The sequence below is a fragment of the Molossus molossus genome, unplaced genomic scaffold (assembly GCF_014108415.1).
Source record: "Molossus molossus isolate mMolMol1 unplaced genomic scaffold, mMolMol1.p scaffold_m16_p_21, whole genome shotgun sequence".
Lineage (NCBI taxonomy): Eukaryota > Metazoa > Chordata > Mammalia > Chiroptera > Molossidae > Molossus > Molossus molossus.
This window is the reverse complement of record NW_023425357.1, coordinates 12,797,109-12,818,847: the sequence shown is the minus strand read 5'-3', so window position 1 is coordinate 12,818,847 and position 21,739 is coordinate 12,797,109. Positions and strand designations below refer to the sequence as shown.

The following is a 21,739-nucleotide window of genomic DNA, read 5'->3' as shown; positions in this document are numbered from 1 at the left end:
GGGTGGCCATCAGAACTGGGCTGGTGGGGGCAGGGCGTAGGGGGAGTCAGGGTGGCCATCAGAACTGGGCTGGTGGGGGCTGGGCGTAGGGGGAGTCAGGGTGGCCATCAGAACTGGGCTGGTGGGGGCTGGGCGTAGGGGGAGTCAGGGTGGCCATCAGAACTGGGCTGATGGGGGCTGGGCGTAGGGGGAGTCAGGGTGGCCATCAGAACTGGGCTGGTGGGGGCTGGGCGTAGGGGGAGTCAGGGTGGCCAGTAGGCTGCGAGAGTGAGCAGAGGACTTGGGCTCTGACAGGCCATCCTGCCCCCTGTCTCCCCAACAGCCTCGCCCCCGCCTTTTCCATGCCTCAGCCCTGCTCGGGGACACCATGGTGGTCCTGGGGGGGCGCTCGGACCCTGATGAGTTCAGCAGCGATGTGCTGCTGTACCAGGTCAACTGCAACACTTGGCTCCTGCCCGACCTCACCCGTAAGTCCACTGCTGTCCCTGCCGGCCCTGTCCGCAGACCCCTCTCATTAGGAGTCCCTTGCGTCCCTTCGGACTCTCGGGCAAAGCTCCTGTCCCCTCCATGTTACCTGAACACCCGGGGGGATGCCCTCCTTCCTTTTTTTTTTTCCTTAGAAAAGTTTCTTTTGCTGCTTTTACTGGGATCAATGTTAGGGTCCTAAGATTTCTGCTGGCTTAGTCATTGTTGGTGAATTTAAGACATAAGGGCAGGAATTTAAAGCACAGGACAAGAAAGCAAACACGTAGCCCAAATGGTCAGATATTGAAATCAGCCAAGTTCTCTCAAACCAAGGAGGCGCCTGGCTCTTTATCAAGTCCTGTGGTGGGACTGTGTGTTTATTCCAGATTGCCTTCCTAGAAGCAGATGCCTCTTTGTTTGTTTTAATGTTTTTTCATTATTGATTTTTTTAGAGAGAGAAGAAGGGAGAGGGAGAGAGAGAAAGAAACATCGATGAGAAAGAACATCAATTGGCCGCCTCCTGCACGACCCCTACTGGGGGTCGGGCCCACATCCTGGGCATGTGTCCTGACTGGGAATCAAACCGGCAGCCTCTTGGTACATGGGTTGATGCTCAACCACTGATTTTTTTTTTTAATCTTCACCTGAGGATGCTTTTTCTATTTATCTTCAGTCAGAGTGGGAGGGAGGACATTGATGTGAGAAAGACATATTGATTGGTTGCCTCCCGCATGACCCCAACAAGGGCTGAGGACCGAACCACAACCGAGGTACGTGCCCTTGACCGGAATTTAACCCACGACTCTTTGATCTGTGGGCCGACGCTCTAACCGCTGAGCCAAACTGGCCAGGGCGAAGATGCCTCTTTGAAAAGGGTGTCTGACAGTCAAAGATTCAGTCAGGCGCTTGCATTACAAGAAGAAGAAAACTGTTAGGGCTGTATTGGAACGTTTGTCTCCATTCTTAATTTCACTCTGTTTCTTTTTTCTCCATGTCTCTCTCCCTCTCTTTGTTTTGCTATCTGTGTCTGATTTCCCAGCCCTGTCTGGCCTTCTCTGTCTCTCCCTGTCCTGCCCTGTGTCTTTCCTCTCAGACCATCCAACTGCTTACTTGGTGTCTCTCTAACTGGTATCTTTGTGTAGGTCTCTTCCCGGAGTCTCCTGCCTGTTCTCCCTCTGAACACTGCTCTCTCTCCCCAGGCCAGGCCTCTGTGGGGCCCCCGATGGAAGAGTCTGTGGCCCATGCTGTGGCAGCAGTGGGGGGCCGCCTGTACATCTCAGGGGGCTTCGGGGGAGTGGCCCTGGGCCGCCTGCTGGCCTTGACCCTGCCCTCTGACCCCTGTCGCCTGCTGCCCTCACCTGAAGCTTGTAACCAGTCTGGAGCCTGCACCTGGTGCCATGGGGCCTGCTTGTCCGGGGACCAGGCCCACAGGTAACGGTGCTGACTGACAGTCGGGAGGGCGTGCCGGTGCTCCCCAGACGGGGTTCTGTGCTAGGCCAGGCTGGGATGCCAGCGCACATGGGAACATGAGCAACTCGTCAGGGGCAGGGGCAGGCTGGGGGCTCCGAGGGGGAAGTCCTGCTTGTGGGCTGGAGTGTCATCCAAGAATTGCTTCCTGCCCTGGCCGGTTTGGCTCAGCGGTTAGAGTGTCCGCCTGTGGTCCAGAGAGACCCGGGTTCGGTTCCCGCTAAGGGCATGTACCTCGGTTGCGGTTTGTCCCCGGCCCTCGTTGGTTGTGTGGGTGGCAGCCACCTGATGTGTCCCTTTCACGTCAATGTTTCTCTCTCTCTCTCTCTCTCTCTCTCTCTCTCTCTCTCTCTCTCTCTCTCTTCCTTTCTCTCCTTCCCACCCTGAACAAAAAATGGAAAAATGTCCTTGGGTGAGGATAAAAAAAAAAAAAAAGAATTGCTTCCTGTGGGAGCTGGGTCTGAACGGGGCCCTAAATGACCAGGACACTTGACACCAGCAAAAGCTCACAAGTGAGGCTGTGATTGGCGTATTTGAAAGATCCTCTGAGTCTGGGGAAAAGGAGACTGGAGAGTTGAGTGGGGTCAGCTCAGAAAGGACTTCAGTGTGTGGCCGAGGTGCAGGACTTCGTCTGGGTCCATAGACCCCTCACCTGTAGTTGGGAAGCCGAAGTGCTGTCGTGGGTTTAGCGCAAACTCACTTGGCTTTGTTTGTCCCTTTATTTATTTATTCTTTTTATCCTCACTCAAGGACATTTTTGCATTTATCTTGAGATAGAGCAGTTAGAGCGTCGGCCTGCAGTCCAGAGAGACCCGGGTTTGGTTCCCGCTAAGGGCACGTACCTTGGTTGCAGTTTGTCCCCGGCCCTGCTTGGGGTTGTGCGGGTGGCAGCCACTCGATGTGTCCCTTTCATGTCGATGTTTCTCTCTCTCTTCCTCTCCCTCCCTCCCACTCTACCTGAACAAGAATGGAAAAATGTTCTTGGGTGAGGATAAAAAAAAAAAGAAATTCAGGAGGCAGAAAGCCTTGGTTGGGGGGACAGGAGAATGTGAGGTATTGTTTAGTGTCTCTGACCTGGGTGACCGCGAACATGGGACCATTCGCACGTGGGACGGGGAAGGAGCAGGTTCGAGTCCTGCGTGGCGTGCAGTTTGGGACACACACGGGGAGTCTGGAGATGAAGAGGGAGGAGGAAGGATGGGGCCTGGCTGGGTGTGATGAGCCAAGGCCTCTGCCTCCCCAGGCTGGGCTGTGGGGTCCCCCCCTGCTCCCCAATGCCTCGCTCCCCTGAGGAATGTCGCCGGCTAAGGACCTGCAGTGAGTGCCTCGCCCGCCATCCCAGGACCCTGCAGCCTGGAGACGGAGAGGTGAGTGTTGTGAGGGAGGAAGGAGTTGGGTCAGGAGATGCTGGGGACCCTGAGGACCCCACAGAGTCTGTCCCCCCCCAGGTATCTGCCCCGCGCTGTAAGTGGTGTACCAACTGTCCAGAGGGTGCCTGCATCGGGCGCAACGGGTCCTGCACCTCCGAGAACGACTGTCGGATCAATCAGCGAGAGGTCTTCTGGGCAGGGAACTGCTCGGAGGCTGCGTGCGGGGCGGCCGACTGCGAGCAGTGTACCAGAGAGGGCAAGTGCATGTGGACACGGCAGTTCAAGAGGACAGGTGAGCACTGAGTGGGTTCCTGACGGGAGAGTGTGGGGCCCGGACTCCTGGTCTGAGGGCGGAGGGGGTGGGGGCCCGGGCCTGGACTCCTGGTCTGAGGGCAGAGGGGTGGCGGGGGTGGGGGGGGCAGGCCCAGTTCTAATCACTATGCCCCCAACCCCAGGGGAGACCCGCCGCATCCTCTCAGTGCAGCCCACCTACGACTGGACATGCTTCAGCCACTCTCTGCTGAACGTGTCTCCAATGCCAGTGGAGTCATCACCCCCACTGCCCTGCCCCACTCCCTGTCACCTCCTGCCCAACTGCACCTCCTGCCTGGACTCCAAGGGCGCGGACGGGGGCTGGCAGCACTGCGTGTGGAGCAGCAGTCTCCAGCAGGTACTGCGCTCTGCCCCCGACTCCTCCACTTCCTCCCCGTCCGCTTTCCTCCCCCTCCGCTTTCCCTTACTGCCGCGCTCTCCTCTCCTCTCCTCTCCTCCCAGGGCTCTTTCTTCCCTCCTGCCTGAGTCCCTGGCCTGTCTTCTTGCACTCTCTCCACTCTTGCTGTCCCCGCCCTCCTTCCATGACTCACCATCCCCTCTCCCTCCCAAACCCTTCTGCTTCCCTCCTCCATCTCTTTCTCTCCCTGTGCATTTGAAACTTTTGCTTTTAAGAAAAGCAACCCACTTGAGCTGGCTTTATTATAAGGAACTGAGGGCATTTGATGGAGTCTAAGGGCAGGAAATACTGCTGCCCCGTGGTTCTCGGGCCCCGCGCTCTGTGGTCTCAGCTGTTCTCCACTCATCTCCATCCTCATTTCTCTTGGCTCCGTCTTCGACACACACGGCCTCAAATGACAGCCCTGACCTTCAGTCTGGGTATTCCGGAGGCTACAGTCATCTCTGTTCATCGGTTCACTGACATTCTCAAAGGGACTTCAGCCCAGCTCAGGAGTTAGGTGTCCAGCCTTGGTCCAAGGGGACAGCCAGGGAGGGGTAGGAGCTCATGGTTGTGACATGGCACTTCAGACCCACCCTCATCTGTGGCTGTGGGCTGGAGATGATTCTGGAAGGTCTGGGGAGGTACCATATATGCCAGTGACAGTCTGCCCCTTGACTGCCCGGCACATGCTGTCTCGTAAAGCCCATGCTAAGGTTCCTCTGCCCAGCATGCTTTAGCTTCTCAGCAACAGATGCTGAAGGCATTTACCCCCAACCCCACCCCAGCAGGAGGCAGGAAGCTTCACCTCTTGCTGTCACATCTGGAAGCAGTGTCACTGGACCAGAGTTCCAAGTCTCTGACTCCCATGGGGGTCCACTGTCCATTCATATCTTTTTTTTTTTTTATCCTCACCCGAGGATATTTTTCTATTTATCTTCTGATAGAGTGGGAAGGAGGGAAGGAGAGAGAGAGAGAGAAAGAAACATCGATGTGAGAGAGACACATCGACTGGCTGCCTCCCGCACGACCCTGACAAGGGTTGGGGATGAACCACAACTGAGGTATGTGCCCTTGACCAGAATCGAACCCTTGACTCATTGGTCCACGGGCTGACACTCTATGAGCCAAACCGGCCAGGGCCATTCATATCTTTTTGTTGTTAATCCTCACTCGAAGATATTTTTCCATTGATTTTTAAATAGAGTAGAAGGGAGGGAGGGGGAGAAACAGAAACATCCATGTGAGAGAGAAACATTGGTTGGTTGCCTCCCACATTCACTCTAACTGGGGCCGGGGATTGCCCTGCAACCCAGGTACTTGCCCTGGACCAGGAATTGAACCTGAGACCTTTGGTCCGTGGGCTGATGCTCTAACTGCTGAGCCAAACCGGCCAGGGCCCATTCATATCTTTATTGTGCAAAACCCAATTGAGGTGTGTCTACTCACCATCTCAACCCAGGAGCCTACAGGAGTCTTTGGTAAAATAGGATTGATATCAACAGACCCCACCTGAGGTGTTTCCAACACCATTGACCAGTTCACGCAGCCTGGGGTCCAACAATTCAGCTCACTTCTGACACCATCTATCCGGAGTTAGCGCCAGATCCCATGGGTCAGAGGGCTCAGCCCTGAAGACTGCCCCCCTTCGGATGCTGGTCACAAATCCAGGCCTCCCGTACTTCTGCCCAACGGCTATAAATTGGGTTCCCACCATGCCTTCTGCAGGCTTGATAATTTTCTAGACCGGCTCACAGAACTCATTTGCTTACTAATACCAGTTTACCATAAAGGACACAGTTTAGGAAGAGCCCAGTGCAAGAGATTAATAGGGCCAGATAATGGAGTGCGGAGTTCCCATGCCTCCCTGGGCACCCAGTGGATGTGTTCACCAGCTCCGAACCTGGTTTTGTTCAGGAGTTTTTATAGAGCTCCAAGGACAGTGGGTGGGGCTAAAAGCCGCACCCCTCTAATCGCTTGGTCTTCCCGGGACCTCTCCCTAAGTCAACTCAATAGTATAAACTCTTGGGAGAAAGGGGCTTCTGGTAAATAACAAGACATTCTCATTACTGGGGAAATTCCTAGCAGTTTAGTAGTTTTGTGTCAGGAGTGGGGGACAAAATCCAAACATTTTTTGTGTTGCATCACACCATCCCGTAGGCAGGTTGATGGGAGGATGTATTGAGAACATGATGCAGAGCCTGCCATTAAGTAAGAACTCAGCAACGCCCCAGGTTCCACCCATCGGGACGGTTCCCAGTCTCCACTTTCTGGGACACACCTAGAGGTTCACTCATGGGTGGGGAGTGGATGTCCCTGCGGGTGACCCTGCAGTGTCCCTCTTTAACAAGCAGAGGCCTGTCCTTCCCCAACCTGGGGTCTATCTGGTGACGGAAGTTCTCCCCCAGTATTATTGAGATTGCCATTATTTGTCTGCGGGTGCTCCAGGGACCAGAAAGCAACTCCAGAGAGCATGTGCGGCTCCCCAGGCCGTGTGCCTGCCGGCCGGCTCTACTCCCTCTGGCTCTGGGCAGCCCCAGGTATGAGGCCGCGCCAAGTGGTGGAGAGCACCAAGTTGCTTCTGCCTGTGAATGGGAGAGGACTTTCACCAGATCCTTCTGGTGTCCAAAATCTTCTAGTTCAAGTGTCGATGCAAGTTTTTAAAAACCACCACAGCACAGACCAAACGTAACAGGTGTGCGGGCTCAAGGGCAGCTGTGTTTCAACCATCCAGCATTGTTGTTTTGAATGACGTTGGCCTCAGAGCCTGGCGCAGGCAAGAGTGTGCTCTTCCCTGGCTGGCTGGCTTGTTTCCTCCTTCCCTTTCTCCTTTCACCAAATTCTTTCCTGAGCACGTTCCTCGTAGGCTGCGGGCACATGCCAACAGATGCGCTCGGATCCTGCTCTCCGCACTTACGTTCACGTGTCTGCCAGGAACACAGGCAATGCGGTTGGGCAGCATCACATTTGGCCATTAGGGAGGTCACAGCAGAAAGCTCTGTGCGACCCTGGTTGGTTTTGCTCAGTGGTTAGAGTGTCGGCCTGGGGACTAAAGGATCATGGGTTCAATTCCCGGTCAAGGACACGTACCTGGGTTGCAGGTTCCATCCCCAGCCCCGGTTGGGATCATACAGGAGGCAACTAATCGATGTGTCTCTCTCACATCAATGTCTCTTTCTCTCTCTCCCCCCTCCCTTCCTTCCACTCTATCTAAAAAAATCAATGGAAAAATATCCTCTCTTGAGGATTAACAACAACAGAAAAAGAAAGCACTGTGCAGACTGGAGCCTTGGGCTTCTCTCTACCTCCTCCCAGATTGCTCTGCTGTCTGCCAGTTTGTGCAGTAAATTTAGATCCAGAGGCCTAGCCTGGCAGAGAATTTGGCAGTTGAGCGAGGCTCAGCTCGTCGCTGGCCATGACCCTCAATGGGCTCAAAGCCCCGGCCACAGCACTCGGGGTTTTCTATCTCCGGACTGTATGCTGGCTTTGGTTTTTCCTAAGTGCTCCCAGCAAGCCAGCCAGCCCAGACTAACCTCTTTCCTCTTATACCTTACTTAGGCCTGAGCAGTAAATCAAATGCTCTTATACACCGAGGTACGTTCCTAAGAGCCTGACCCTCATTGTGCACCTTGTCTGGTTCTCAGGACATGATTACGTGATGGCGTGTGAGCTGCTGCTCAGCCCCTGACCATGGACTCCCTTCAGCTTCCCAGGCTAGAGTGGGAGCATCCTGTTGCCCCAGCAACCAGGTCCCCATTTTTCCTAAGTGACTGTGGCTTGCAACCCCCCTCCTGATACTAGTTTCTGTCTCCATCTGGGATCATTGCCCACCTTTGATTTTAAGAAGCAGCTGTGCCCTGAGCCAGGTGGGTAAAGGGGACTCGTTACACTAACAGTGGCACCAGGGTGGCGAGTGCAGCCAGGTGTCACCAGGGGCTGGACATGGAGCTGGAAAGCCGCCTCTCCGCCTGTGTTTGGGGGTATAGTTCTCATCTCTGATTTCCTCTGCTTCTGCTCTTTTCCTGCTTCTTCCTCTCTTTGTTGCTGTCGTTTGCTCATCCAAACGGCCCTGCAGCCCTGGGCTACATAATCTTACAGTGTCAAGGATGTCCCTAGTCTGACTTAGTTATAGATGCTGGAGAGGGAGGATGTCATGATGACCCCAGCTGGTGTCCACTTTGGTCCAGCCAGCTGTGGCCAGGGAGGGTGAGATCTCTGAGAAGAGGTTGTAGCTGGGAAGATACCCAGGATGTGTTTATTTGACCCAGTGCATCTGCATTTCCCCTTCCTTGGACAGTGTCTGAGCCCCTCGTACCTGCCCCTTCGATGTATGGCCGGAGGCTGCGGGCGTCTGCTCCGAGGGCCTGAGAGCTGCTCCCTGGGCTGTGCTCAGGCAACGCAGTGTGCCCTGTGCCTGCAGCGCCCCCACTGTGGCTGGTGTGCCTGGGGGGGCCAGGACGGGGGCGGCCACTGCCTGGAGGGTGGACTCAGCGGCCCCCGTGATGGTAAGAGGGGCTTGGGGGTACGGTGAGAGGCTGGCACAGAGTATGGGGGGGCACGGGGGCTGTCTCAGAGGTGGGGCTCAGGGGAAGTAGGAGCAAGGGCCTGAGTGGCTCAGTGGGTGGTACAGAGGCTCCAGTGAAGCCCTGTATCTTGTTCCAGGGCTGACGTGTGGGCGTCCTGGGGCCTCCTGGGCCTTCCTGTCCTGCCCCCCTGAGGACGAGTGTGCAAACGGGCACCATGACTGCAATGAAACGCAGAACTGCCATGACCAGCCCCACGGTTACGAGTGCAGCTGCAAGACAGGCTACACCATGGACAAGTGAGGCTGCAGCCAGACTGGCCCGGGCCGGGTCGAGGGAAGAGGGACCGGACAGACTGTGGGGTGGGAGGGTCTGTGGGAGCAGTAGAGGATGAGGCATGGACCAAAGGGTGGGAGAAAACAGTCCAAGCCTGATGGTGGTGGGATTAATCCAAGGGGGCATGCAGGTGGGGGCTAGGTCATGGCAGGGCAAAGTTGTGAGTGTGACGGGGTACCCCAGGAAGAGAGGGCCGTGGACAGGCTCCTGGAGGGGGAAGAGATAGAACAGAGCAGGGATGAGGATGCTGAGTGGTGGGCCGCTGCCCTGCCCTGACCCCCTCCCTGCCCTTGCAGTGTGACAGGGCTGTGCCGCCCGGTGTGCGCCCAGGGCTGCGTGAATGGCTCGTGTGTGGAGCCAGACCATTGCCGCTGCCACTTTGGCTTTGTTGGACGCAATTGCTCCACGGAGTGTCGATGCAACCGCCACAGCGAGTGTGCCGGTGTAGGCGCCCGTGACCACTGCCTGCTCTGCCGCAACCACACCAAGGTGGGCCACCCAGGCCTCAGACCCTGGCCCCAGAGCCTTCGGCCCACGTTCAGGCATCTTTGCTTCGCAGGCTGATGCTCTGCCGCTGAGCCGTAGCGGCCAGGGCCCATGTTCAGGCATCTTGAGCCTTGGTCAAGCCCTGATAAACCAGGCGCGGGATTGGGAATGGTGTGACCCTGTCCCAGAGAGGTGTGAGAAGGTTTTGGGGACCCTGCCTGGGTTGAATCACAGAGGGGCTGCCTTGGAATAGTGGACAGAGTCAGTGCTGGGCCAGGGAAGGTGGTCAAATGGAAGAAGATTTGGGATAATTTAGGGAAGGGCTTTCTGAGCTCAACACCTTGGGCTGTAAGGGAGTGACAACCCCACCACCTCCCTCCCCGTCACTGGAGTGGCAAAGGCAGAGGGGTAAGTCACAGGCAGGCTGGAATTGCCCAGGCCAAGTGCACCCACTGCCCTTTCATGGGGCTCTCAGAACCTGTGGCCTCCCCACCCTGTGCCCCACCATGATTCTCCAGCCCCTCTGACCACATGGTCCCTGCTTTCCAGGGCAGCCACTGTGAGCAGTGCCTCCCGCTGTTCGTGGGTTCTGCCGTGGGGGGCGGCACCTGCCGGCCCTGCCACGCCTTCTGTCGTGGCAACAGCCACGTCTGTGTCTCCAGGAAAGAGCTTGAAATGGCCAGGCGGGAGCCAGAGAAGTACTTGCTGGATCCAGAGGAGGTGAAAGGGACTGGGGTCTCAAACTACTTGGTCTGAGGGAGGAGGGGCTGGGGGCCTGGACTCCTGGTCTGAGGGGGGAGGGGCGGGGGCCTGGACTCCTGGTCTGAGGGGGGAGGGGAGGGGGCCTGGACTCCTGGTCTGAGGGGGGAGGGGCGGGGACCTGGACTCCTGGTCTGAGGGAGGAGGGGGCTGGAGGCCTGGACTCCTGGTCTGAGGGAGGAGGGGGCTGGAGGCTTGGACTCCTGGTCTGAGGGAGGAGGGGCAGGGGGCCCGGACTCCTGGTCTGAGGGGGGAGGGGCGGGGGCCTGGACTCCTGGTCTGAGGGAGGAGGGGCGGGGGGCCCGGACTCCTGGCTCCGAGGGGGGAGGGGCAGGGGGCCCAGACTCCTGGTCTGAGGGAGGAGGGGCAGGGGGCCCGGACTCCTGGTCTGAGGGAGGAGGGGGCTACTCCATGCCTTTTTGTGTCCTTACTTGGCCAGATTGAAAACTGGGTGACAGAGGGTCCTAGTGAAGACGAGGCTGTGTGTGTAAACTGCCAGAATAACAGCTACGGGGACAAATGTGAAAGCTGCCTCCACGGCTACTTCCTCCTGGATGGGAAGTGCACCAAGTGAGTGGAAGGGACCCAGGCCCTTTGCCCTGCTCACTGGGCACAGTTCTGGGAGCCAAGTGTCCCCTCCCCAGTCCTCAGGAGAAGATGAAATCCCCAGGGAGCCCCCAGGCCAGGGCAGGTGTGGGGAGAAGGAGCTGGAGTCGGAGGGGAGGCCCCCAACCTCAGAAGCTGAAATGCAGGCTACACAGCAGCCCTGATGGAGACTGGTGGGCAGAGAGGGCCACTGAGGGAGAGGCCTCAAGACGCCCTCCCTGTTCGCGCCTTCCTTCTGAGTGGTCAGTCCAAGCTAGGCTCTGGTCCTGACTCTGCCACGTGGGTGAAGGGCTGGACCTCTGTGAGCCCGTTGTCTCTTCTGGCCTGGATTGGAGCTCACATATGCAGCATCCAGCCGGGGCCCCTGTAGGCCAGGAGAGCACTGTAACCCCAGTCTCCCTCCCCCCCAGATGCCAGTGTAATGGCCATGCGGATACATGTAACGAGCAGGACGGGACAGGCTGCCCCTGTCAGAACAACACAGAGACGGGCACCTGCCAGGGGAGCTCCCCCAGTGACCGCCGAGACTGCTACAAGTACCAGGTGCGGCTGAGAGACCAGTTACGGACCAAGGGCGCCATAGCCCCGAGGGGTCGGAGCTGGGGGAAGGGGGGCGGCCTGGCCCAGGCAGGACTGGCAGTGTGGTTTTGAACTCTGTGGTCATGCGATCAAGGTCAGCGTGATAGACTGTTTCTGAGCCCCAGTCAGTTTCAGGTCCCGGGCAGTGATGCTGGTGACCCAGACACAAGCCCCTTGTGGGGCGCTCTGGGGCCGGTGAGGAGACAGTCTCCACTGCAGATAGTCACAACCTGAAGGTTGCAAACGCCAGAAACCCCATCTCAGAGTAACCTACGCAAAAAGAAAATGTCTTGGCTCTCAAAACGGGGGTCTGGAGCCTGCCTTCAGGGATGACCGGATCCAGGTGCTCACACTGCCGTCGGGGGTACCTCTTTCCCTGCACCCGGACTCTGCTTTCCTCTCTGTTGGCCTCATGCTCAGGCAGGTTTTCCTCCAAGCGCAGCTCACACCTGATAACCTTGAGCTGACAGGATTCTTCCTATCGTCACCAATACCCATATTCAAATTCCCCTGGAGTCCATTTCCCTTTCTCTGCCGGGGGGCTCCTGGAACCCCTGTGTTAGCCACCTGGTTGGCTGTCATGTTGCAAGTTCTCCGACAGAAGGGATATTCCACACTCTCCTTGGAGTACAGCACCTCCCCCCCCCACTGACCTCTGTCTAGTTCTGAGGGGAGAAAATCCCTTGCCTGCCTCTGTCTCCCCCACCCATCTACAGAAACACCGAATCTATACCGGTGCAACTCCACCCAAAACAGCAACAGAGCTTCACAAGCCTTACTGACACCTGACATTTCCATCCTGGGCCAGAACTTTTGCTTTCTTGATGCATAGTTGAAGGCCCATTGGCCTTTGCAAAAAAAAAAATAGTCCCAGAGGTTAATTCAGCCCCCTTCCTCCAGCAGCTAGGAAGCAGTGGTTTCTTAAAAGTTCTCATAACAATAGCAGTGGAGCCCTGGCTGGTTTGACTCAGCGGTTAGAGCGTCGGCCTGCGGTCCTGAGAGACCCGGGTTCGGTTCCCGCTAAGGGCGCGTACCTCGGTTGCAGTTTGTCCCCGGCCCTGGTCGGTTGTGCGGGTGGCAGCCACTTGATGTGTTCCTTTCACATCGATGTTTCCCCTCTCTCTCTCTGTTCCTCTCTCTCCCTCCCACTCTACCTGAACAAAAAATGGAAAAATGTCCTCGGGTGAGGATAAAAAAAAAAAAAAAAAGTTCTCATAACAGTAGCAGTGGAGCCCTGGCTGGTTTGACTCAGCGGTTAGAGTGTCGGCCCACAGACCAAAGAGTCGCAGGTTCGATTCCGGTCATGGGCACGTACCTCGGTTGCGGTTCATCCCCGGCTCTGATCGGGTCCTGCAGGAGACAGCCAGTCAGTGTGTCCCTCTCACATCAGTGTTTCTCTCTTTCCCTCCCTCCCACCCTATCTGATGATAAATAGAAAAATATCCTCAGGTGAGGATTAATAACAGGAGAAACTAGTGTGTGGGGAAGGCCTGTCACCAAGCTGGTGCTGTGCTGTGGAGACAGCGGAGACAACACAGATGGGAAGGCCCTCCAGGGATATGCTGGGGTCTCGGTGAGGTACAGATGGAAGAGGGAAACGAGGCTCAGAGACGTTCCATGTCCTGTTTCAGGTCAGATAGCCAGGTGGGTTTGGAGCCTGGAATGGCTCTGGGCTGGTCCTAGAGCCTGAGTGGTTTCCACTGGACTGCAGGGGTCAAAACAGCCGTGACCCATCTGCTCATTCAACACACAGCGACTGCACTCCCACTGGGTGGCCGGCACTGTGCAAGGCGCTGGGACACAGTAGGGAACAAAAATAGGCAAAATGATCTGTTCTCAAGGAATTTACATCCTCGTAGAGGAGTCTAGCAACAAACAACTGAACAAGTCAGATGGATACAGTGTGGTAGTGATGAGCAGTAAGGAGGGAAATGAAGCAGAAAGGAGGGCTGGGGAGTGTTGGAGAGTGAAAATGGTAGATACTGTGACCAAGGAAGGCCTCAGTGAGAAGGTGACATGAGTAAAAACCTGATGGAAGTGAGGATGCCAGACAAGCAGACAGGCGGGGAAGACAAGATTAGGTGGAGAGTGATCCAGGCAGAGGATCAGCCAGTGCAAAGGCCCTGAGGTAGGGCGTATCTGAACACAGTGCAGAAACCGCGAGGCTGGCCCACTCTGCTGTGCCTGTGATTTCAGCAGTCCTGTGAGCCAGCCATGTTTACTACCTGTGTACAGAGGAAGAATCTCAAGGTCAGTGATGTTCAGTCACTAGTTCAAGGCTGCACAGCTAGTGAGGAGGTGGAGCCAGGATTCAACAGAGCTCTTCATTGCTGTGCCTCGGAGTTCCAGAGGCCTTGGCATCAGGATGCTGTAGTCCCTGGGTGACACCAGGGATGGCAGAGCTGGAGTGTAGGGTCCTGGCGGTGTCCACACTGTGTCAGGGAGGTTCGGGGGTGGTCCCTGGAAGCTGCTGGGGCACTGGCAGGACCCGGGCCTTTGCTACCTACCAATAGGTGCACAGTGTCCGTTTTGCCTGGAGAAGTGCTGGGCCCCGAGCTCAGCCCTGATGGCTGCCTGTGCACCCCTCTCGCAGTGCGCCAAATGCCGGGAGTCGTTCCACGGGAGCCCGCTGGGTGGGCAGCAGTGCTACCGCCTCATCTCTGTGGAGCAGGAGTGCTGCCTGGACCCGACGTCCCAGACCAACTGCTTCCACGAACCCAAGCGCCGGGCCCTGGGCCCTGGCCGCACCGTCCTCTTTGGTGTGCAGCCCAAGTTCACCAACGTGGACATTCGCCTGACACTGGATGTGACCTTTGGTGCCGTGGACCTCTATGTCTCCACCTCCTACGACACCTTCGTGGTCCGCGTGGCCCCTGACACGGGCGTCCATACAGTGCATATCCAGCCACCCCCGCCCCCACCGCCGCCCCCACCCCCTGCGGATGGCGGGCCCCGGGGGGCTGTGGATCTGGGGGGACCCGGGGCCGGGAATGGGCCAGCCACCTCAGTGGAGCCGCGGGTGCGGGAGGTGTGGCCACGGGGCCTGATCACCTACGTGACAGTGACGGAGCCATCAGCAGTGCTGGTGGTTCGCAGTGTGCGCGACCGACTGGTCATCACCTACCCGCACGAGCACCATGCCCTCAAGTCCAGCCGCTTCTACCTGCTGCTGCTGGGCGTGGGAGACCCCAGTGGGCCCGGCGCCAACGGCTCGGCCGACTCGCAGGGCCTGCTCTTCTTCCGGCAGGACCAGGCCCACATTGACCTGTTTGTCTTTTTCTCCGTCTTCTTCTCCTGCTTCTTCCTCTTCCTCTCACTCTGTGTGCTCCTCTGGAAGGCCAAACAGGCCCTGGACCAGCGGCAGGAGCAGCGCCGGCACCTGCAAGAGATGACCAAGATGGCCAGCCGCCCCTTCGCCAAAGTCACAGTCTGCTTCCCGCCCGACCCTGCTGCCCCAGTTCCGTCCTGGAAGCCGGCCGGTCTCCCGCCACCCACCTTCCGCCGCTCTGAGCCTTTCTTGGCACCCCTGCTGCTGACAGGGGCTGGCGGGCCCTGGGGACCCGTGGGAGGGGGCTGCTGCCCACCAGCCCTCCCCACCACTACTGCCGGCCTGCGAGCCGGGCCCATCACCCTTGAGCCCACGGAAGACGGCATGGCCGGTGTGGCCACGCTGCTGCTGCAGCTGCCTGGTGGGCCCCATGCTCCCAATGGTGCCTGCCTGGGCTCGGCCCTCGTCACACTGAGGCACAGGCTGCATGAGTACTGCGGGGGCAGTGGGGGTGCTGGCGGCAGCGGGCACGGGGCTGGTGTAGGTCGGAAGGGACTGTTGAGCCAGGACAACCTCACCAGCATGTCCCTCTGACCCAAGGCTGGGTCCTCAAGCCACAGCAGCCAAGTGCCCTGAAGGGTCCCTGAGCTTGGGGCCCTTCTCCATGGGGGCCCCTGGATATTGTGTCCTCAGAGATCTCTGGTTCCCTCCCCGGGGTCCCCAGACGAGGCCTCCTTTGTTGTGCACTCAAGAATTATTTATTGAGCACGTACTGAGCGCCAGGCCCTGATGAAGGCACCAGGCCAACAGGAACCGAGACGGACGAGGTTCCCTAGTCTTGTGGGGCTGCTGTGACTGTAGGGACTGAGGGGTGACGTCCACTGGGCACCTGAGCAGCTAGGGAAAGACCGAAGGAAAGGCTGTGGGAAGAGCTGCGGACAGTGGGCCCCAGCAGAGGAAACGAGGTCCTAGTGTGAGGACCAGCTCCCTGTAACGGGAAGACCATGAAGCTGGCAGCGTGAAGAGGAGGTGGGGCTGGGCCACCAGGGCCTGTGGGTCCCAGAGAGGGCTTGGGGTTTTGTTCTCAGGGCAATGGGAAGCCGTTAGAGTTTTATGAGGGGGGATGACAGGATCCGATGTACCTATTTAAGAGGTCACCCAGCTGTGGCGTGGGGACTGGATTGGAAGGGCTGAGAGACAGCAGGGGCACAAGAGATGATGGGCCAGGTCGGAGTGGTGGTGGCCATGGGAGGGAGAGTCTGGGACAGAGGCAGAGTGTGGGTGTCAGGGTGAGGGAGGGAGGAATCCAGAATGTGGCCTATTGATGATGGGGTCATTTATTAAGATGGGCAGACTGGGGCAGTGAGGAAGGTCAAGAGCCTAGTTTGGACCTAAGATGCCCTTTAGACGTCCTTCAGTCAGGTCCGACCAGGGCAGCAAACTGCTCTGAGCTCCAGCGCGAGGAATCGGGCGCAGGGGACTGGCTGGGCGGCGAGGGCGGCGCTGAGAGGCCAGACAGGAGGCAGCCCAGGGGCTCCAGCGAGAGCAGGAAGCCGCCGCTCTGGCAGTGTTACCCAACCCACGAGGGCCACAGGCTCAGAGAGAGCGCTAGGAGACAAAGCTGAGTCAAAGCCACTGCCTGAGATGTCACCCCAGGCACAGGAAGGGGGATGGGGGTGAACACCAAGGTTGGAGATAGAACTGGCGGAGACCTCACCAGACAGCTTTGTTCCCAGACAGTGCTGCCCTGAGGACTGGCCCTCCCGGGGCTGCCCCTCACCTTGGACTTCTGAGCTCCTCTACTCCTGAGGACACCCCACCCCAGACCAAGCCATCTTGAAGTTGAGACTCTCCTTCCTTCCCAAGACTTTATCCCCCAGCTGCTTTTCTGGAGCTTGGAGAGCTGGGCCTTGCCTCTTCCCTCTGCCCAGCCTGGAGGCCTGTCCACGTGTGCTGCCCGAGGCCGGCTGGGAGAGTGGGAGGGACTGAATCAACAAATAAAGCGTGTGAGAAGACGTGTCCCAGTGCGGTCCTCTTACAGGCGGCTCGGCTCTGACCCCGACCCCTGGTGCCTCCTCTGAGCCACATGGCCTGGGCTCCTCTCTGCCCCTCCTGGGCAGGGGTTGGCGTGGTGCCACTGTAGAAGCTCTAGTTCCTAGAAGGGACAGACCGAGGGGACATGAGGGCAATGAGACCTTGGCACTTCCCCGACCTCTGTCACGGGGAGACCTCAGTTTGTTTCAGGAGGGAAAACAGACTTGCCTTGGTCCCAGGACCAGGTGTGATTCTGGCCCCCGACATAGAGGAGAATTTGGGCATGGAGTCTAAAAGGAGACCCTAGTATGGCGAGCTTTCTCCTATTCACGTAGACTCAGCCAAGCCTAAAGCGTTCTGGAGCCTTTATCTGCCAGTCCCCTGGCAGACGAGAGCGCTGAGGCGAGGGGGGGTGGGAGCAGGCGATCATCGCTGGCCCCTGGCAGACGAGAGCACTGAGGCGAGGGGGGGTGGGAGCAGGCGATCATCGCTGGCCCCTGGCAGACGAGAGCACTGAGGCGAGGGGGGGTGGGAGCAGGCGATCATCGCTGGCCCCTCCGCGGCCTCCCCAGGAGTCTCGCCGGGAGTGTTAGTTATACCTTCCTGTGCAACCCAGCCTAGAGGCCCCGAGGACGAGGTGATGTGGGAGCCGTGTGGGTCTCTAGTGTGGTCTGTGAATATCAGTATTTTCAGGCTTTCTTGGCCGTTTATGGGATTTTCAGGGATTTCTTTGCCCATTCATGAGTTGCCTTCACGAGCTGACGGTAGTACCTAACCTCCCAGGATGCGCTGTGAACTTGTATGTACTGAGTGCCAATGCCAGACAGTTTGCTTGGCTTGTGACTGCTGTGGTTTCATTTCATCTTTCGAACAGCTGTGTGAGTTGGGTACCATGTATCCCCTTTTTGCAAATGAGAAGACATTTAGCTGTTGAGTGATAGCTGTCATCTGAAACCAGACCTGACTCTCAAATCCAGGTGCCCGACCACCAGGCTCTGTGTGTGTGTGTATGTTACATGTATATTTTTAATGTTTTTTTTTTTTACCCTCACCCGAGGACATTTTTGCATTTATCTCTAGATAGACCGGGAGGGAGAGAAAAACATTGACATGAGAAAGACATATCGACTGGTTGCCACCCGCACAACCCCAACCTGGGTGGGGGAAGAACCTCAACCGAGGTACGTGCCCTTAGCGGGAACCCTGGACTCCAGTCCGCAGTCTGATGCTCTAACTGCTGAGCCAAACCAGCCAGGGCTGAATGGTTTTTTTATTGATTTTTTTTTAGAAAGAGAGGAAGTGAGAGAGAGAGAGAAACATTGATGTGAGAGAGAAACAGCAATTGGCTGCCTCCTGCACACCCCCTACTGGGGATTGAACCCACAAACTGGGCATGTGCCCTGACCGGGATTAGAACCAGGACCTCTCAGTCCATGGGACAACACTCAATCCACTGAGCCACACTGGCCGGGCGTGTGTATGTATTTTAGTTGATTCCAGAGGGAGGAAGGGAGAGAGAAACATCAGTTAGTTGCTTTCTGTATGTGCTCCAAATGGGGATCAAACCCGCAACCTGGATACGTGACCTGACCAGGAATCGAGCCTGTCGCCGTCTGGTACAGAGACCAACCGAGCCGCCCGGCCTGGACCGTCGGCTCTTCTGCCTCCCGAAGAGGAAGCCACAGGTTGACTTGGCTGAGAGCAGGCTCTAGGGGCAGGCTGTTCAAAACCACTTTCTGCTGGTGAGAAGGCAGAACTTCCCATCTGGGGACCTAACCACAGCAAGGTGTGCTGCCTGAGTCCCAAGGCCAGTGGAGAGGGCGTCCCGCATGACCAGGAGGACGCTAAGGTGGTTCTTCCAGGCTCCTCCATGTTGTGCTTGAGCCCTTGGGCAAGGCCTCTGCCTAGAACCTTGGGCAAGGCCTCTGCCTAGAACCTTGGGCAAGGCCTCTGCCTAGAACCTTGGGCAAGGTCTCTGCCTAGAACCCTTGGGCAAGGTCTCTGCCTAGAACCCTTGGGCAAGGTCTCTGCCTAGAACCCTTGGGCAAGGCCTCTGCCTAGAACCCTTGGGCAAGGCCTCTGCCTAGAACCTTGGGCAAGGCCTCTGCCTAGAACCCTTGGGCAAGGCCTCTGCCTAGAACCCTTGGGCAAGGTCTCTGCCTAGAACCCTTGGGCAAGGCCTCTGCCTAACCATTGGTGCAAAAGGCTCTGCCTAGAACCCTTGGGCAAGGCCTCTGCCTAGCCGTCTTAGGTGATTTTGCCTCCCTAAGGAGAGCATTTGCACTGTGACTGGACCTTTTCTCTGGGATGCAGAGCCACCCTTGCTCCAACTCTTGTCCCTGTCCTGCAGATATCCGTGTACAAATGCCCTCCCTCCATGTTGGCCCCTCAGCTGTCACCTCTCCCTGGTGTCCACACACCTGAAGGCAAGAGTCTCATGGAGTGAGAGAGAAGGCCTGGGTGTGGACGGCTTGGGGCCTGAATTCTAGCCCACGTGCCGCCACCAACGGCCTAAGGATTGGCAGTGCTCAGGAAAAGGGCGGAAATGTTCCCAAGGGCACTCCAGGCACCACGCCTGGTGCTTGGCATGAGTCTTAGTCTTCCCAGCATCCCTGCTGGGAGATACAAGCTCATTCCCTTATTTTGTGGGAGCAGAAGCTAAGTCCCTTGCCTAAGACCTCGGGGCTAATTCATAGGCGAACCCAGATCCTGACATCAGCCTGAGTTTCCACCACTGCTCCCCATTACCTCTAAAATTGCTCCCTTTTGCCCTGGCCGGTTTGGCTCAACAGAGCTTAGGCCTGCGGACCAGAGAGTCCCAGGTTCGGTTCCTGCTAAGGGCACATACCTAGATTGCAGTTTGTCCCTGGCCCCTGTTGGGGTTGTGTGGGTGGCAACCAGTAGATGTGTGTCTCTCTCTTCCTCCCTCTCTCCCTCCCACTCTATCTGAAGATAAATGCAAAAATGTCCTTGGGTGAGGAGAAAAAATAAATAAAATCACTCCCTTTTGCTAAACCAGTGTTGTCCCCACCCACCACCTGTGATCACTTATCTCCACCTATAATGGGTCGTATACTGTCCTAGGTGCTGGGAACACAAATGAACAGTTCCTGCCCTCATGGAGCTGATAAGCCAGTGGGGAGCCCAATAATAAGTAAATTATGGGGTATGTTGGAAGATGACTAGGAAAACAAGGCAGTGTAGGAGGGGGTGCCTCCACTTGCTATTTAATGTAAGGTGGGAAGGGAATCTTATAAGATGACGTGAGCAGAAGTGAAGGAGTGAGCCACAAGGACATCTGAGGGAAAAGAATTCCAAATTGCCCTGGCTGGTTTGGCTCAGCGGTTAGAGCGTCCGCCTGCGGTCCGGAGAGACCCGGGTTCGGTTCCCGCTAAGGGCATGTACCTCGGTTGCAGTTTGTCCCCGGCCCTGGTTGGTCATGCGGGTGGCAGCCACTCGATGTGTCCCTTTCACATCGATGTTTCTCTCTCTCTCTTCCTCTCTCTCCCTCCCACTCTATCTGTACAAAAAATGGAAAAATGTCCTTGGGTGAGGATAAAAAAAAAAAAAAAAAGAATTCCAAATTGAGGGAATAGCAATGCAAAGGCCCTGAGGTGGAACTATGCCTAGCATTTTAGAGAAATAACAAAGAGATATGTGTAGTTGGAGTAGAGAAAATAAGGAGGAGACAAGGTTACAGAGGGAACAAGAGGCAGATCATACAGGTCCTTGGGCCAAGTGAGGACTCTGGCTTTTCCTCTTGTGGGAGGAGACGTGAGAGGGTTGTGAGCTCAGGAGGGATGTGATCTGACTCAGATGTTCACAGGCTCTGGGGAAGGGACTAAAGGGGGTGGGGGAGGCAGGGAGCCCATTGAGAAGCCACTGCATTAATGCAGACTGAAGAGGAAGGTGGCTGGAACAAGGGGCAGTGGAGTGAGGAGAAGTGAAATCCTGGATATATTCAGAAAGTAGAACAGAATTTGTTGACAGATTGGATGCTGGGCAGGAAAGAAAGTGACTGAGCACCTGGAAGGTTGAGGCTTGCTGTGGAAGAGCCGGATTGGGAGGGAAATCGAGTTAAATTTTGGACATGTTAAATTTGAGATGCCTATTGGATATTTTAAATGAAGATGTCACTCAAATGGTCAGATCCACAGAGAACAATAACAAATAATATATTAATATCAGAATAGTTATAATGTTATACAATACATAAAATAATAACAACAGTTTATTAAGTTTACTCTTTGGCCTTTCCATCTGTTCCATCTCTTGCTCTCCAGTAGCCATATGACATACTTACTAGGGATTATCCTCAGAGAAAAAATGAGTTCAGAAAGGTTTATTAATTCGTTAAGATAACACAGTAAGCCCGGCTGGTGTGGCTCAGTGGTTGAGTGTCAACCCATGCACCAAGAGGTCACCAGTTTGATTCCCGGGTCAGGGCACATGCCCAGGTGTTGGGCCAAATCCCCAGTGGGGGGCGTGCAGGAAGTGTCCAGTAGATGTTCTCTCTCATCGATGTTTCTATCTCTCCCTCCCTCTCTAAAAATAATTTTAAAAAAAGAACACAGGAAGTGGTGAGAGTCAAGATTGGATCCCAGGTCTGTCTAATTTCGAGAATAGAACATTTTACAATCTGTAGTTGCTTTTGTGATCAAGAGTGGATTGAACTGGTGATACTCACAGATTCCTTCCTTAAACCTGGCGGTTCTCTGCTTTGGAAACAAAGGTCCTCTAACCTGTTAGGGTTGTGTGTAGGCTAAGAACCTGTTGGTATTAAATGAGCAGGTGGCTCTTGAGTCCCTGGACTCTACCAAGAGGGCCTTTCTGGGCTAAGGGGTAACTTTGTTAGTAAGGACACCGTGGCCTAGAGAGGGAGACTTGCCAATGTCATCCACAGCAGGCGGGGGCCAAATGTCTGACTCCAGAACACCTTCCACACCTAGGCATCTTCCGGGTGTCCCCACCTTCCACACCAAACCTCCTTCTCCACCCAGATTCCTTCTCTGGGACAAAAGATGTAGGCGGAGTTGGTTTTCAGGTTTTTATTGTGGGTGTATTTCTGGTGACAGGATAGGGCGGAGGGGCAGGCCCTCCCAGATCGGGCAGAGGAGGGAAAGGAGGGTGGGGGGGA

At 56.4% G+C, this 21,739-nt stretch overlaps 1 protein-coding gene across 2 annotated transcripts in view; it reads left to right on the top strand.

Moving 5' to 3' along the window:
- The window catches only part of MEGF8 (multiple EGF like domains 8), a 41,490-nt gene extending 25,629 nt beyond the window's left edge, over positions 1-15,861 (top strand). Inside the window, exons 30-41 of one of the 2 annotated variants that reach the window (XM_036274401.1) lie at positions 323-467; positions 1,665-1,896; positions 3,176-3,299; positions 3,381-3,594; positions 3,758-3,972; positions 8,309-8,516; positions 8,674-8,833; positions 9,167-9,359; positions 9,906-10,076; positions 10,555-10,685; positions 11,132-11,264; positions 13,894-15,861. In XM_036274401.1, coding sequence (XP_036130294.1) covers positions 323-467; positions 1,665-1,896; positions 3,176-3,299; positions 3,381-3,594; positions 3,758-3,972; positions 8,309-8,516; positions 8,674-8,833; positions 9,167-9,359; positions 9,906-10,076; positions 10,555-10,685; positions 11,132-11,264; positions 13,894-15,162 — 3,195 coding nt within the window. In that variant the 3' untranslated portion in view covers positions 15,163-15,861. Of the gene's footprint in view, positions 1-322; positions 468-1,664; positions 1,897-3,175; positions 3,300-3,380; positions 3,595-3,757; positions 3,973-8,308; positions 8,517-8,673; positions 8,834-9,166; positions 9,360-9,905; positions 10,077-10,554; positions 10,686-11,131; positions 11,265-13,893 lie in introns of those variants that run through there. The other variant, XM_036274402.1, reaches the window with a different exon arrangement.
- Positions 15,862-21,739: the final 5,878 nt, after the last annotated feature.